At 47.9% G+C, this 16322-nt stretch overlaps 1 protein-coding gene across 4 annotated transcripts in view; it reads left to right on the top strand.

Annotated features, from left to right (window-relative positions):
- The window catches only part of DNMT3B (DNA methyltransferase 3 beta), a gene marked incomplete at its 5' end in the record, with an annotated part of 32844 nt that overhangs the window by 7438 nt on the left and 9084 nt on the right, over nucleotides 1-16322 (top strand). For 2 of the 4 annotated variants that reach the window (XM_081034650.1, XM_081034649.1), the window contains 15 exons: nucleotides 117-279; nucleotides 1277-1338; nucleotides 3521-3628; nucleotides 4579-4704; nucleotides 5384-5593; nucleotides 6554-6712; nucleotides 8847-8954; nucleotides 9890-10034; nucleotides 11778-11906; nucleotides 12061-12105; nucleotides 13283-13362; nucleotides 13682-13794; nucleotides 14261-14444; nucleotides 15028-15112; nucleotides 16111-16256. In XM_081034650.1, the coding sequence (XP_080890776.1) occupies nucleotides 117-279; nucleotides 1277-1338; nucleotides 3521-3628; nucleotides 4579-4704; nucleotides 5384-5593; nucleotides 6554-6712; nucleotides 8847-8954; nucleotides 9890-10034; nucleotides 11778-11906; nucleotides 12061-12105; nucleotides 13283-13362; nucleotides 13682-13794; nucleotides 14261-14444; nucleotides 15028-15112; nucleotides 16111-16256 (1863 nt within the window). Of the gene's footprint in view, nucleotides 1-116; nucleotides 280-1276; nucleotides 1339-3520; nucleotides 3629-4578; nucleotides 4705-5383; nucleotides 5594-6553; nucleotides 6713-8846; nucleotides 8955-9889; nucleotides 10035-10617; nucleotides 10678-11777; nucleotides 11907-12060; nucleotides 12106-13282; nucleotides 13363-13681; nucleotides 13795-14260; nucleotides 14445-15027; nucleotides 15113-16110; nucleotides 16257-16322 lie in introns of all 4 variants that reach the window. The other 2 variants (XM_081034648.1, XM_081034651.1) reach the window with 2 other exon arrangements.

Raw genomic sequence — 16322 nt, 5'->3', positions numbered from 1 at the left:
CCTGGGACCTCTCTTGGCCTGAGGACATAAAACCATTGGTCGGAAGTTTAGGGGTGTGCTGTCCCCCTCGAGCCTTTGCTTCCCTGATAACCTATCCATTCTGGTCCCTCTTGCAGGAAACAATGAAGGGAGACACCAGACAACTCAACAGAGAGGAGGACGCCAGCGGGAGGGAAGACTCCATCATCACCAATGGGGGCTGCAGTGACCAGTCTTCTGACTCCAAGGATGCGCCCTCACCCCCGATCCTGGAGGCCATCAGCACCCCCGAGATCAGAGGTGGCCGGGCCTGTGGGGGTGAGGGGTGGGGCAGGCACTGCGGACCACAGCTGGGACATGGGACAGGAGACTCCCTCCCTAGTAGGCTGCAGGCAGGTTGTGGGGAGAGGGTGTGGTCCCTAATAACCTCCACTACACTCTCCAGGGAAGGGAAGAGGACGTAGGCAGAGCCAAGCCCATTTCTCTTCCCTGCCACAGGCCCTAACCTCCCTTCTCTCACCTCAGCTGGGACTCTGAGGAAGTGACACCAAGGTGATGATCCCTGTCCTTTTCCAGTCACGATGAAAGAGGTCCCAGCATAGGCCGGGGTTTTTGGCCCTTCTGCAGTGGGACCCCCATCTGATGCCTCACAACTGGGACTGATAGTGTGGGAAGAAAAATACCCTGGGCGGAGGAGCTGAGGCTTGCTCCATTCCCTTCCCTCCCCTCCCCAGTTCCCAGGTCAGATCACCTGGGATCCTGTCCTCCCCATTGAGATTTTCTAACCCAGCTGGTTAGAAAGGCCCTGTATTGTCCCATCCTGTTGAGAACTCCTTGAACTGTGCTGTCCAACAGAACTTTCTGTGAGGGTTTAGTGTTCTGTTTCTGCATTGTTCATTACAATGGTCACTAGCCACATGTGAGCACTTGAAATGTGGCTGATGTGGCAGGCACGGGGTTGTTCATGTAAGTGTAGTTAGTGGCCACTGACTTGGGCAGCACAGTTCTGGAAGGACTTTGATGCCTTCTCTCACTAGACCCTTCAGTATTGTTTTGGGTCCTATTATGTGCCTGGCCCTGTGCACTGTTGCCTTAATGAATACATGGAGGCAGCGATGGTTACTGAGGGGCTAGGAGTTAACCCCTGAGGAGGCCAGTGGGTTTAGTGAGATCGCAGCCCGTAGCCCAGAGAGGAGGCCACAGAGGACTGCCCCTCCGTAAAGGAAGACATGGCTACTGTCCAACCTGGCGGCTGCCCCTTCCACGAAACAGACTCTGGTTCTCTTTTCCTCCACAGGCCGCAGATCAAGCTCACGACTGTCCAAGAGGGAGGTCTCCAGCCTGCTAAGTTATACTCAGGTATAGGCTCTATTCTCCCTTTTTCAGGGTTCAGAGGATTCCATTTAGCTTTCATTAACCGGGAACATGAGTCCTACTTAAACCTGTGCCCAGTAAATACTTGTTGAATGACGAACTTGAATACTGCTAGCACACAGAGGGCTTTGAACAACCGGTTAGGATGCCATTTGCTGCTGTTACATGCCAACTTTTTTTTTTAAAAATCATAAACACCTATTTTACTAAATTAACTTTTTTACTAGATGCTTCCTGTGTATTTTTTGAAATTATTTTTTTCTCAATCTGGGTGATCAATTAATTTCTAATGGATCAAACTGTTCTTTTATTCCTGGAATGCGTCCAACTTGGTCATTGTATATTTTGAATTTGATTTACCTTGTAGCATCCATTCATGAATAGAATGGATGTATAGTTTTATTTCGTGTAATATATCTGCGTCTGGTTTTGATGTACATTGGAAAGAACTTGTCTGTCTTGTTTTAGGGAATTTTTCTTTTTGCAACCGCTGCAAAATCTTTTAATACTTGAGGCAATACTAAAGTTTCTACTTGGTTAGTTCTTTTCCAAGGTACAGTTTTTCCGTGTTTTTTTATTCCTGACATTATGTATGCCTTTTCTTACTAACCGTACCAAAGTTTTGTCAATTTGGTTACTTTTTTCAGAGAACCAGTGTCAGTTATTGGGGACAAAATCATGGGTAAATGAAAGCTTGATCTCATACATTTTATTTGTCCTGCTGGAGGGCAACCAACCAGTGGGCACCCAGATGATGGGGAGAGTGTGCTGGATCAGAGGCTGAGGACAGTTATTCTGGTAGTTTGTTACCAATCGCAGTAATGACATCTCCTGTCTGAGCATTTCCTCTGTGCCCAGCCTTTGGTGAAGCGTGTTTTGATTCCCACTATAACCCTGTTGTGCTGTAACGGAAATACTGTTGTTCCAATTTTAAAGAGACAGGAATGGACTCAAGGTCACACAGTTGGCAAGTGAAAAGTCAAGTTCTTAACACCCTGGCCAGATGTTGGGCCATTCACCACTGCTCTAGTTTTTGTGCTCAGTTTTTGTTGGGTTTTGGTGTGGTGTGCTGCATGGGATGTGCAGTAGTGGGGTGTCTATGTGACTTGACACAGAATTGGTGCCAAGTTTTCCTGGTCGTTGTATCAGGAAGCATCCTTTTGAGCCTACAATTACACCCAGGCACTGTTAATTGTGAAAATTGACCAGGTCTCCCTGCTAGGCATGGCCAAATCAGTCTAAGGTATAGACACAGAAGAAGCCTTCACGATGCATATTGATTGCATTTACACCATTTCTTTGGTTTTCTGATTCCACTGGGGCTTATCTTGTAGCAACCATCTCTTGAATTCATGATCCTGGGGTGTGAGCCCATTGTAAAATCTTCTGGAATAAATGAGGTAGTTGAAAATATTTTTAGGTCTCAGACCAATATTAAGATTGGTTTTAAACATGATTGACGCTTCATCTTTTTTTTTTTTAATTGGGGGAGGGGAACAGGACTTTATTGGGGAACAGTGTGTACTTCCAGGACTTTTATATTTTCCAAGTCAAGTTGTTGTCCTTTCAATCTTAGTTGTGGAGGGTGCCGTTCAGCTTCAAGTTGTTGTCCTTTTAGTCCTAGTTGTAGAGGGCGCAGCTCAGCTCCAGGTCCAGTTGCCGTTGCTAGTTGCAGGGGCGCAGCCCACCATCCCTTGCGGGAGTCGAACTGGCAACTTTGTGGTTGAGAGGACGTGCTCCGACCAACTGAGCCATCCGGGTGCTCAGTGGCAGCTCAGCCTAAGGTGCCGTGTTCACTCTTAGTTGCAGGGGGCACTGCCCACCATCCCTTGCGGGAGTTGAGGAATGAAACTGGAAATCTTGTGGTTGAGAGTTCATGTTCCAACCAACTAAGCCATCCGGGAGGCAGCTCAGTTCAAGGTGCCGTGTTCAATCTTAGTTGCAGGGGGCACTGCCCACCATCCCTTACGGGACTCGAGGAGTTGAACTGGCAACCTTGTGGTTGAGAGCCCACTGGCCCATGTGGGATTCGAACCAGCAGCCTTTGGAGTTAGGAGCACGGAGCTCCAACTGCCTGAGCCACTGGGCTGGCCCGACTCTTCATTTTTAAACTATTGGTTATATGACTTAATGACATCCTGACGCTCATAATGTTTCATTTATAAAGGATCTGACGGGCGATGGAGATGGCGAAGGGGAAGATGGAGATCGTTCTGACACTCCAGTGATGCCAAAACTCTTCCGTGAAACCAGAACTCGGTCTGAAAGCCCAGCTGTAAGTCCCCACCCCAGAGCCAAGGCACCTCCAACCACTCATAGTCCTGTATAAAAAAACACGTCTTGGATCTCCCTGGAGGGACTTTGAAGAGAGAGGTGAACAGATGTTTTCAAATTGGAAAAATGACAGCAAGCCTCATGAACTATCATTGTGAAGGTTTTTTTTCGCATGGCAGTTTTAAAACTCTCTTTAGAACACTCTTAGAAGTGCCCCAGGGTGATAGAGTTGGCCAGTGGATGGGTCAGTGCCAGTTACTTGTGGGAGTCACTTCGGTGGGTGGATTCTGTGACTTAGAGATCTGGAAATGGGAAAGTATTTATTGCTCATGGTCAACCAGTCCTCAGTTAGAGAGCCAACTATCACTTAATGACCATTGCAGGTGCAGCTTATGACCACACTCTACTAGGATATAATATGTGTCATTCCCTTTTTTTTTTTTTTTTACAGAAGAGAGAACATTCTCATAACTTACCCAAGGTTCAACATTAACTCTTATGGGTAGGATTTGAATACAGGTTGGCAACGCTCAAGTTCATGCCATTTTGAGAAAGAAGCCTAAGGGTTTCTCATCCATCTTGAGGATCCAGCACCTTCCTGAAGAATGCAATTAGTCTAATGCTTTTTGGAAAAAAAAAAAATTTGGTTTAGAGTAAACTTGGATTTTATTTCTCACTTCAATTTGCAGGTGCCAGTTTCAGCTGTGACAGGCAGTGGGATCTGCTGTGACTTGTGCAGCAGCCTTGCTGGCCACCCTATGACCCCCTTATTGCACGAACTACTGAGTTTCTGGGTGGGAAGTTCCCAGCCCAGAGCCCCCCCCACTACTGAAGCACCTCGTGCACTTCTGACCTGAGGCCGCCTGCCAAGCCCAGTCTTATCAGCCGCCTGCCCCGAACCCCGTGCCTGCTCTCACCAAAGGCCTCGTGCTTATCCTCTATTGCTTCCAGGTCCGAACCCGAAATCACAACAGTGCCTCCAGCCGGGAGAGGTACAGACCCTTCCTACGTTCCACCCGAGGCCGGCAGGTCCGCAATCACGTGGACGAGTCCCCCGTGGAGTTCTCAGCTACCAGGGTTGGTTCCTCGGGCGCTCAGACCCCTGTCCCCTGCCTCTAATTGGAAGATCTTCCTCTCACTGCACCGCCGAAAGCCGATCCATGACTCTAACCCGCTCCTGTTCTTCACACGCCTCTCCTTTTCAGGGTCTTCTTGTCTTTCATTTCTCTCCTGGGTGCTGGGTAAGCTTCTCTTAAGCCTGATGACTTCTCTCCTGGCCTGATCCTGGATGGAACTGTGGCGGGAATGCAAGCATTGCTGGATTCTTGCCCCTTCTAGGAAATGAGTTCGAAACCACTGACTTCCAGAAATGTCTTGTCTTTCTAGTATCTTTATTGACTATCTGGAGGCAGCCGCAAGGGTTACGGCCACTCTCCACTCCTGTGCCAAGGTTGGGCACACAGGGAGCACTTAGGAAACCAGTGGCCCTGTCTGAGCTTGGTTCTCTGAGCCTTTTGGCATCTCTCATCATTATTATGCCTTTGTGCTTGACTCTGTCTCTGTTTTGCTGGAAATGGCTTTCCTCCCATCACTTAAGGGATGCTTGGTCCTGGAAAAGCATTCGTGGTGGTCTCTGTACTCCTTAACTTACATCTTCACTCTTTCTGCTCTCCTGGGAAGCAGTTGGTGGTGCCACTGGTCTCTGGTCGTCCGCCTGGCTTGCTGTGGCCTAAACTATATGTCCTTCTGTTCACAGTCCCTGAGGCGGCGTGCAGCGTCATCGACAGGCACACCGTGGCCATCTCCTGACGGCCTCTACCTCACCATCGACCTCACAGATGACGTGATTCCCCAGAGCAGCAGTACCCCTTACAATCACTTGGCTCAGGACAGCCATCAGGAGAGCTTGGACTCCCCACAGGTGGACACAGAGGGCAGAGACGACGCAGATGGCACTGAGTATCAGGTACCACCAGGAAGGGCTGAATATAGAGAAAAGCAAACTGTTACCCAAACTATATTTTTGTTACTTTTAGCATAATATTTGAATTCATTCTCCAAGTGTAATTTTTCACATGTAATATGATCCTTCACCCAATTTATCTCCATGACATAACTCAAGCACCTGATTTTTCTGAACATTACATACTTGTACCTAGAAATAATATGTTTTATATACATAATACATGATTCTGCTTATAATATAAATACCACTCACAAATACCACTGTTGTTTGGCTTTTCACTTATTAGGAATTAGAATTGGCTCACTTTCGTGTCTGTAATCCATTGTATGTATAATCCATCTAGTGTTTTGTTTATAATTAACCAGTTGAGCTTGTTTGTTTTCACTTAAGCATTGCTGCATATATATGTAGTACATACGTATATACCTATATATTGTGTAGAAATGTTTTTCTCTAGGTACGGTACTTTAGAGTAGATCATACTATAGATACAGTTTAATAGTTCGCATGTTTTCATGGGCACCTGACATTATGGCAAGTTTATGCGCAAATGGCTAAATAATTTTTAAAGCATTTGAAGGCTTTATAATAGCCTATCTGATGGTTTGTAGTGGGAATATTCAGGTGTTTGTCGTTATTTCACTTTTATCTTATTTCAGAAAGTTGACATCTTTCATTGCTAGGTTAAATGTTACAGATCTAATATAAGAAACCCCATGTTCCTATCAAACAACCAATCCTACCCATCCACTGCCCCTTATTCTCACATAGTTTTTCAACCATGAAATGTTGGAAGCAGAGAGATAATTTCCTGAGGAGCCCTGCCGGGCTCTTGCAGGAAGCCCTAAGTGGGACTGTGAGGCACTTGCCATCGCAGGTCCATGGGATGGGTATGACTTTTCCTCAACCTGGCTGGCTTGTCTCATTGGGATTCATTCCTTCATGTGGTTTATCTTCCAGGATGGGAAGGAGTTTGGAATAGGGGACCTCGTATGGGGAAAGATCAAGGGCTTCTCCTGGTGGCCTGCCATGGTGGTGTCTTGGAAGGCCACCTCCAAGCGCCAGGCCATGTCTGGCATGCGGTGGGTCCAGTGGTTTGGTGATGGCAAGTTCTCTGAGGTGAGTCCAGGGTAAGGTAGGCTTTCAGACGGGCAGCCTTTTCCGTCCCTCCCTTTTGCAGTTGCCCTTAAGATAATGGCCTGTGCTTGTTTTCTCTGGATGGATAAGGCTGTGTTTGACTCTGTGTGTCTAGGAGGAAGGACAAAAACTTCCCTTGTTAACTAACTTAAACAGACACATAGTTTCTTTTGGGGCTCAGATCTCAGTGTACTTTTACAGGAGACAAAGCTGCCAAGTCCTGTGGGTCCATGGCCACTTGGACACTGTTGGTTTTATTTCTCTGGGGCAGAGTCACTGGTATGGATTCTGAGGGGTCAGGAGCAGCCTCTTGGGTGTTTACTGGAGAACTTGGAAGAGACAGGAAGGGTGGACTCTGCCTCTGAGCCTCATTTAGCCCTGGGGAGGTGGGGAGAGGTTCTTCTGACTGGGCCTGGAGATGGGTCTCAAGTTGCCTGGTGACAATTAGGAAAACTTTCTTCTCAGAGTTGGTTATTTCAGGGTTTCTTGATTACTGATACTGGCCATTTGAATTTCATCTTTCTTGATGAGTCTGTCGGGTAAGAGCAAGTGTTGGACATGCATTAGGCTGTTTTGATTCTTATACTCTGTTTGAGGCTCATTTTGAAGGCACATTCTGAAGACACATTCTGAGATTCCAAGTTTTTTTGGATTTTTTTTTTTAATTTTGTTGGGGAATATTGGGGAACATTGTGTTTCTCCAGGGCCCATCAGCTCCAACTCCAGTCGCTGTCCATCCCATGCGGGAATTGAACCAGCAACCTTGTTGAGAGCTCGCGCTTTAACCAACTGAGCTATCTGGCCACCCCTGAGATTCCAAGTTTTCATAAGAATGGTGCAGGCAATACTTTTTCTGAGATGGTCTCTTACTGAAATGTTCTTCCAACCCTTGGCATTTCCTAATGTGAGGTGAGGACACAGAGCAAGCTGGGCCAGGATGGAGGCAGGTGTGGGAATGAAGGACCATCGAGTATGTTTGTGAGATTCAGCTTCAAATTGAGGTTCTGGTTTTTCCATGAGTGGGGCTTCTTGGGGCGATTCATATCAACTTTGAAGTTCCCGAAGGGCAGGAATATGACTTGGCGTCTCCTTGCATGATGATGCCCTTGTTGGCCAGCAGAGGGAGCAGAAGGACAAACGTCCAGGCCTAGACTCTCCCTTGAAGCATCTAATTGCAGGGATGTAAGCAATGACTTCTTCGAAATGAAAAACCATGGATTGTTTCATTGCTTTGGCCCAGTAAGACATAAAATGCACTTTGCAAGACTGGGTCTGATGCAAATAAGATGAAGTGTGGTGCTGTTAGCATCATGGGAGAGGATTACAATGTGGGATCTGGTGTTTAGCCCATACGTTATATTGGAAGAGTTTGGTGTTGGGAACGGGGTCTCAACTGTGTTGAGCCTCCAGTTTCTTCTCACCAATGGTGGCAACACTCCCTCGTGGGAGGTCACACTTAGAAGTGCAAAATGGAGGTTAGCATGAGTGCGAGCACCTGATGTGGAAAACAAAGCATCATATCTGTTTTTCCGTTCTGATCAGCGTCCCTGAGTACCCAGTTTCACCCCTTCCCACGTGTAGCCCATTTTATTAATTCACTTAGAGCCTGGAACTTGGCATGAGACTTGTAGAATATAGATCTTTAGCCCCAGTGGAAGGCAGGTATCAACAAGTCACAATAACTAAAAAGTGCTTATTCTGTGCCAAGCACTGTTCTCTAAACAATACATTAAATGAGCTCAATTAATAGAAGGCTAAATAATAAAGTAATCACAGCTATTTGTCACCCTCACGAAGGAAGGAAGAACAAGTGCAAAACCCCCAATGTTGGAGCATCTGCAGCAAATTCCAAGTAGGAGCCCACACCAGGGACCATGTGGGTCATTTGTTCTTAAAATCTACACAAATACAGGGTACATCACACTTGCTCAAGCTGGGAGTGTCATCCCCTATGCTTCTGGCCATAGGGTAATGAGTAGTGTGGGTACCAGTTCTATTTCTATTTTCTCCTTTTTATTTTTTCCCTTTTGAATCTGTGAACTTGGATCCCCAGGAATAACCCTGTGAGAAATACACGGCACCCCCGGTGGATGCTGATGGTGGTTTTCTCTCTTAGGTCTCCGCTGATAAGCTGGTGGCCCTGGGGCTGTTTAGCCAGCACTTTAACCTGGCGACTTTCAATAAGCTGGTCTCTTACAGGAAGGCCATGTATCACGCTCTGGAGGTAACACGGTGGTGGGTGGTGAGGGCCTGGCCCCGAGAGCAGGGTTAAGGCAAGAGACACACAGAAAGTCCGCCCTGGCCGGGGTGGCCAAGGATGGCTTGGAAGGGACAGGGTAACCAGGCAGGAGGTGAATGCAAACATGTTGGCTGATGGGCCAGACTGGGAAGGGAAGGAAGGGATTTGAGACTTGCCTACGACTTCTAGTACCACCTCAGCTTCTACCAGGTGGCTGTCAGTATTGCTGCTGAATGAGGAAGGAGGGAACACTAGGAGGTGGGGGATAAGGTTCACATCAATGAATTCATGATTTTCTAGAGCTGTCAAAGACTTTAAGTGATGAGGTTCCTGGCCAAGACTGGGCAGCAGCTGAGCCCAGCTGCCTTTTCCCCTTGGCTGCGGGATCCATCAGGCTCTGTCCTTCCCTCTACTTTGACTTGGGGGGAAGGTCACTGCAAAGATCAGTAACCTTTGTCCAGCATTTATGAGCCAGCCTCTGTGATTAATTAGATACGCAAATCCTCGTGGTATTTCTAAAATAGAACGTAACACTCTACACCTCCTCATCTTCATTGGGGAAATAAAACAAGAAATCTGGAGCTTTTTCAGAGGTGATACTTCTATAACTAAAAGTAGCAGAGCTAAAGTCTGCTCCGCTGCCTTTTGAGGGGGAGCTGTCCACTCAAGTTCTCGGCATAGAAGAGGGCACATTTTTGGTGCCTTCGTGGAAAGACTTCGCTCTTCCCCCAAGGCCTTTTGCCTGTCTTTCTGCACAGGCTGTTCGTCCCTGTCACATACCACAGCCCAGGACAGCTGTCTGGCTGTGAAAGGGCCCAGTGTGAAGGGGAATGCAGGGCCCAGCTGGGGGGAATCCCTGGGTGCGGCCTGGCAAGCCCCCACCCCTCCTGTTCATCACAGACTCGCCTTTATCTCACCAGAAAGCCAGGGTGCGGGCTGGCAAGACCTTCCCCAGCGGCCCCGGAGACTCATTGGAGGACCAGCTGAAGCCCATGTTGGAGTGGGCCCATGGGGGCTTCAGGCCTACTGGGATTGAGGGCCTCAAACCCAACAACAAGCAACCAGGTGGGAATGGGTCCCTGTGGCAGTACCAGGTGTCACTGTCACTGGGAGCACCCTTGGGACATGCAGCTACCCCTGAGCCCCTTACCTTACCCCCGCTTTCTGGCATTCAGTTGGTCCTGGAGGTCCACTTTTCCACCCTGTGAACCCCGAGGGCTATGGGAAAACAAACAGCCCAGGCTTTTCCAGCTTTCTTGGTCACTTGCCTGCTAAAGGTCAAGTACATGTAGTTTGGGATTGATTCTGTTCTGAAAACTTGTAAGCAGGAAATCAAGACCGAATCTTCATTAGCACCTTTTCTTTTAAAAGGGAAAAAAATAATTAAGCTCTGCTCATTGGAGAAAAGTTGGCCAGTGTTTTAAAACAAAAATCCCCCAAACCATAACCCCCCTCCATTCAGAAAGGGGCATCACCCGTCCTAACACTGTGATCAATACCATAGTTCCTCCGTTATAAGATAAGTGTAGTTTAAGACTGTCATTTTTTAGAAATCTGGGATGCCTGAAATCCAGGATTTGTCTTCTAATTCATACCTTTAACAGAGTGTTTTCTGTTTTGTTTTGTCCCCCCCCCCCCAAAAAAAAAGTGGTTAATAAGTCGAAGGTGCGTCGTGCAGGCAGTGGAAACTTAGAATCAAGGAAATACGGTATTCCCTTCCCATCTTTTGACTATGCACAGTTTTCTCTGCACTTTCTTTCAATTTCTTTGCATTTACAGTGGTCACTGGAAAAGAAATCTCAACCTGAACTCTCACCCACCCCTTCACTCTCAGCCCTCACAAGTCCTCCATCCAGCTTCACTTTGTTGGGTGTGCACATGTTTTCAACTTTTTCTGTACACGAGTTGGATTTCTGCTTTCCCTTTATTTCACGGTATTAAATCATATAAGCATTGTCAAATGTCATGTTGTCACTAAAGGGTCCTTATGAGTTTTAATGGCTGCATAATTTTCTTTCCTAGGGGCAGAGTCAAATTTAACCATGTCCCTTATAGATTACACTGACTGAAAATAGAAGTGGAATTTATAGAAAGAGAAGCAATAGCCACATAATATAATTTAAATTTTTTAGTAGCCAAATTGAAAAGAATGAAAGAAACAGGAACAATATTAGTCATACATTTAATTTAATCCCATATTTTCAGCATTTAAGCATTTCCAACGGTCAGTATAAAAAATTAAGACATTTTACATTTCCTTTTAGTACTGTTTTCAAAATCTCATATTTTATGTGTCTTTCAACCTCTCAACTAGGACACAAAATTTTCCCTGGTAACACTTAACTCTGTATTTTCACAAATGTCTAAGATCCAAATTTTCACTTGAGCAAGTTCCAAATGAAGTTGTTAATTGGATCAATTAGCAATTTAGAAATTTATATTAAAATTAAATGTAAAATACAGCTCCTCAGTCACTCACACAAGTCACATTTTAAATGCTCATTGGCTCCACGTGGCTGTCAGTTAACTGTGTTGGGCATTGTAGACAGATGTTAGTGCCTTTGTAAAATGTTCTTTGTCCTGGGTCTAAACACCTAAAACTATTTAAAACCCTATAAACACGTATTAGATATGTGAGGGGTTTTGAATTATGTCTCATAGTAGGGCCTCAGGACCCCATTGTGGACACATGTCATGGCCCAGATGCAGCGGGCATCCAGGCAGGCATAGCGTAGGCCTGTCCCAGGCCCACCTTTTCCCTGCACCACCTCCTACTAGCCAAGGCTGCCATCTCCTTCCCTTTCGCAGAGAATAAGACTCGAAGACGCACAGCTGATGACTCGGCCACCTCTACTGACTACTGCCCCCCACCCAAGCGCCTCAAGACAAATTGCTATAACAACGGCAAAGACCGAGGAGAGGAGGACCAGACTCGAGGTGATTGTGAGGGAGGAGGAGGCTGGGGGACCATTATCACCCATTCCCAGGAGTGGGCAGGCAGTGAGGACCATGAGGCAAGGGGGAGGTATGGCTTGGTTGATCACTAACGGGCTCCTTGAGCCCGTCTCACAATCTTCTCTTTTCTCAACAGAGCAAATGGCTTTGGATGTTACCAACAACAAGAGTAGTCTGGAAGGTAATGCTCTCTCCCTTGCAGTCCTCACTTCCTGTTGTGGGTACTTCTCCAGGCCTTTACTAATTTGTCCACCCTGCTGGGGTTTAACCCAGAGCCTTGACCTTGGGTGGAGGTGTAGACATTGTCATAGTTACATTTTATAGAATTGCCTGATTGCCTGCTTTTTACGGAGACAGATTCTGCCCCTAATCTAAGTGAGCAGGAAGGGTGGGTGTGGGGGCAGAGTGGAAGCCAGGGGCCTTTGGCCAGGGGAACCTGAAACCATGATCCGTGGCATCATGAGCCTTCTGAAACAAGAAATGGAACTGGCTTTGAGGTGAAAAGCAGGCACGCTTTGCCACTGTCACTCTCGCAAGCTAACTTTGATTCGTTGGCCCTGGCTGGGAATCATCCCTGGAATCTAAACTGTATCTAATGGAGCTCAGCTGTGTGAGGACTGATCAACTTCCTTGCTTCCTCGCCCTGATACCCTTTAGTCAACAAATACTTATTGAGTGGTTACTCAGTGCTGGATAGGAAAATAATATAGCTCCTGACGCAGAGAACCCTGGGAAAGCTTGGGTTTGGAGGCAGCCCCTGATGATGCTGGGAGCCTTGACCCATAATCGTCCCATCCCCCAAGATTCTTTCACTCATCTGTCTGCTTCCTGGCTAGGGATGGCGTTTTTAAAGGCCCTGCCCACCGGTCAGTGGTGTGACTCAGTCCTGAACTAGTGAAGTCAGGGTACCCTAATAGTTAAAAGAGCTGGGTTCTGAAATTGCAGCCATGGTTATGTGTAGTGTGTGGTCATGCACAAGTCCTTTCATGATCCAGTAAGCAAACTGGTGACAGCACGGATTCCCCAAAGTCTTAGTCTTTAAAGGGTCTCAAAGATTTTCACATCAGGCCCTCCAAGCCTGTCCCTGTGCTGGAGGGGCCCTTGCTCAGTGCTGTGCCCCACAGCTTCCTACTTTGCCTGTCTTGCGGGACCTACTGCTTGGAGCTGGTATGCTACTCTTTTCCCATTGCTAGAATTGGGACGGCGATTTGGAAACATTGTTGAAAAGAACAAAGCATGAAGAGTCCATGGCATATTGCTAGCTGTGGAGTCAATGTTCAAGAACCATTAGACCCAGGGCTTCGGCAGCTGGTGTGGGTCTGGAATTGCTGCAAACTGTGTCCATGTCTTTCTTACAGACAGCTGTTTGTCCTGTGGTAGGAAAAACACTGTATCCTTCCACCCTCTCTTTGAGGGTGGGCTCTGCCAGACGTGCCGGGTAAGTCCCACCCCCACCCTGGACTTTTCTGTCCCTTCCCTCCACAACTTGTCTATACTTACCGGAAAAAAGTATCTGCGTGTAAGCATTAGGGAATGTTCTAGTGAAGCCCTCGCTGGCTCCAATCGTCCCACCCTCCACTCTGAGGGCTGGTGCTACAACAGAGGAGGCCATCTGCAGTGGCTCATAGACCCCGGCCAGTTGTTCCTGTGAAGGGTGTCAAGCCTCCAGTGACCTGTATCCTAGGGCCCTAGCCCCGAGCAAGTGGGGCCCAGTGGTCCCTGGTCTCCGATTTCATGGGTGTCTCTCTGGCTGCCAGGACCGGTTCCTCGAGCTGTTCTACATGTACGACGATGATGGCTATCAGTCCTACTGCACTGTGTGCTGCGAGGGCCGTGAGCTGCTCCTGTGCAGCAACACGAGCTGCTGCCGGTGAGCATCGGGCCCGCAACTGGCCTCTGAGCCGCCCAAGTCGTGCCTGTGATTCCTACGGCCCAAAGGAATCTCAGGCACTGGGACTTGAGCCCAGTTAACCTGGGGACAGGGCCCAGGCAGTACTCTGCTGGGCTCGTGGTTCTCATGTCCTGGACGTAGAACAGGGGTGTAGGGATGGGCTTAAAGACAGGAATGTCTGAGGTCAGGGTCGGGGGTGGGGAAGGCTCCATGGAGATTGGCCTCTTCTGGGGGCTCGGAGAGCTTTTCTGTGCAGAGCCTGTGGACTCAGGGTGCAGATATCCAAGGAAGAGGTTACATCACACCGCAGGGTTTTCCAGCCCATGGAGAGGAGCGTCTGGGGCCCTGAAAAGGCTGTTAGGCAATGTGTTGCCATCTCCCTGGGGAAGGGGTGATTCAGGCGAGCGGCATGGTGACTAAGGCTCCGTTCTCTCTCCTGGTGCAGGTGCTTCTGTGTGGAGTGCCTGGAGGTGCTGGTGGGCAAAGGCACAGCAGCAGATGCGAAGCTGCAGGAACCCTGGAGCTGCTACATGTGCCTCCCGCAGCGCTGTCACGGCGTCCTGCGGCGCCGGAAGGACTGGAACGTCCGCCTGCAGGCTTTCTTCACCAGCGACATGGGGCTTGAATATGTAAGCCACAGGCTCCTTTTCCCAGCATCACCCACCCCAGAGCATCACAGATCTGGAATGCTCTGGGAGTTTCTTAGCCCGAGTTCCTGGAAAGATCCGTAATACAAACGAGTGACTGAGTGCCTCAGATTTGAGAGACCTGCTAACTGCCATGTGCCATGGACAGTCCTCAGGCTTCTTCCTCCAGTGGTCTTTTTTGCCTCCCCTCCTTGGCTGATTATAGATTGTCAAGGGCCTGACGAAGAAATGGTTATAGATGTAACCGAGTCTTCTGAGGTAGTTGAACAGAAGAGGGAAAAAGGAAGCCTATGACTTACTCTTAAATTTTAGTGGGAGTGGATTTTCCTGGGCTCTGTTCTAGAGATCCGAGGGAAGCCCCAGGTCATTCCTGTGTAGGGTGATGTGTCTTTTTGTGTGTATGTGTTCCATGTCTAAGGGTAGAATGGCAAGCTGAGGTGATCCCAGCTGAGAAATGGCAGAACTCAGGGTTTGAGTCCCTCAGGAAGGTCAGCCTGCCCCTCCCCCAGAGGTTGTGCCTTGACCTTCATGACTTCCATGATCTCTATAACCTTTAACCTGGCAGGAAGCCCCAAAGTTATACCCTGCGATTCCTGCAGCCCGAAGGCGACCCATTCGAGTCTTGTCTCTGTTTGATGGAATTGCCACAGGTGAGTTTGGAGGTCACCTTGGGATGCTCACCTGGTCCAGGTGTCTCTTCTCAATGCCAAGCAAGACTCCTGGGATTACCTGTCTGTCACCTTTTCTGAGAAAACCACACTGGCTTCTTGCTTCTCACCTCAAACCTCTCCACCATTTATTTCCCCCACCTGGCCCTCTTTTGGTCTTTTTTTTAAAGGAATGCGTATCTCAGATGTTGCATTTTATTTTTTATTATGTGCAGGTATCTTGGAAAACTATTTGTTATTCCATAAGCATAGACAACTCCTAATACCTCCATTCTTTCCTTCCATTCCCCCGGGTTTCTCCATGTATAAGAATAAGTATAGTCAACATGCATGTCGCCCTTGGGAGCTTTACCTGATTTAACTAGTTTAATCTTCAAAATTGCCCTGTGGTGTATTATTAGGAATATCCATTTTACCAGAGCAGGAAGCAGTATAAATGAGCTGCTGTGTGCTTCATTTGTACGTATGTGCGTACACTGGTGGCCACCTGCCTAAAACACTGATGGCTTTTAATGACTCCCAGGTCATGGCCAGCAGCTTATTTTCTCCACTCCATTGGATCGTAAAGACCTATTTATGCTAGCATAGGTAACCCACAGTAGGATGGAGCCTTGGCCATTGCCCCCCAGACTTCGTTGTTATTTTCTAACATGGTTTTGGTGCAGATCCCTGTTTCTGTGTTTGCGTGTATGCTGGGGCGGCAGATGCTGGGGCATTGGCTCTGGACCTGTCCGTTATGATAGATCCTACTAGTGGGCTATACCACTTGATACATACATATTTTGTTCACAAACTCCACACTCTGGAGAGCCTGGTATGGTGTGCAGTTTCTGTGTCATCTGCAGGGCTTCACTTGAGGGCTGCCATGTCTTTGCTGGGTCTGGTCTGAGTTTCGGAGATGATGTAGAATCACTGGAGGGAGGGGCCCCTGGGCAGCATAACCCTGGGTGCATTTTCTATCTCTCCGGCTCCCCCTACAGGGTACCTGGTTCTCAAAGAATTGGGCATCAAAGTGGAGAAGTATGTCGCCTCCGAAGTGTGTGAAGAGTCCATTGCGGTCGGAACTGTCAAGCACGAGGGCAATATCAAATATGTGAATGATGTCAGGAATATCACGAAGAAAAATGTGAGGACAGCCTACACTCCTGGGGGCACTGCAACAGCCCTTCCCTCCCCCCATCCTTAAGTCCCC

Source organism: Rhinolophus hipposideros, assembly GCF_964194185.1.
Source record: "Rhinolophus hipposideros genome assembly, chromosome: 22".
Lineage (NCBI taxonomy): Eukaryota > Metazoa > Chordata > Mammalia > Chiroptera > Rhinolophidae > Rhinolophus > Rhinolophus hipposideros.
This window is presented reverse-complemented; position numbering and strand designations above follow the sequence as displayed.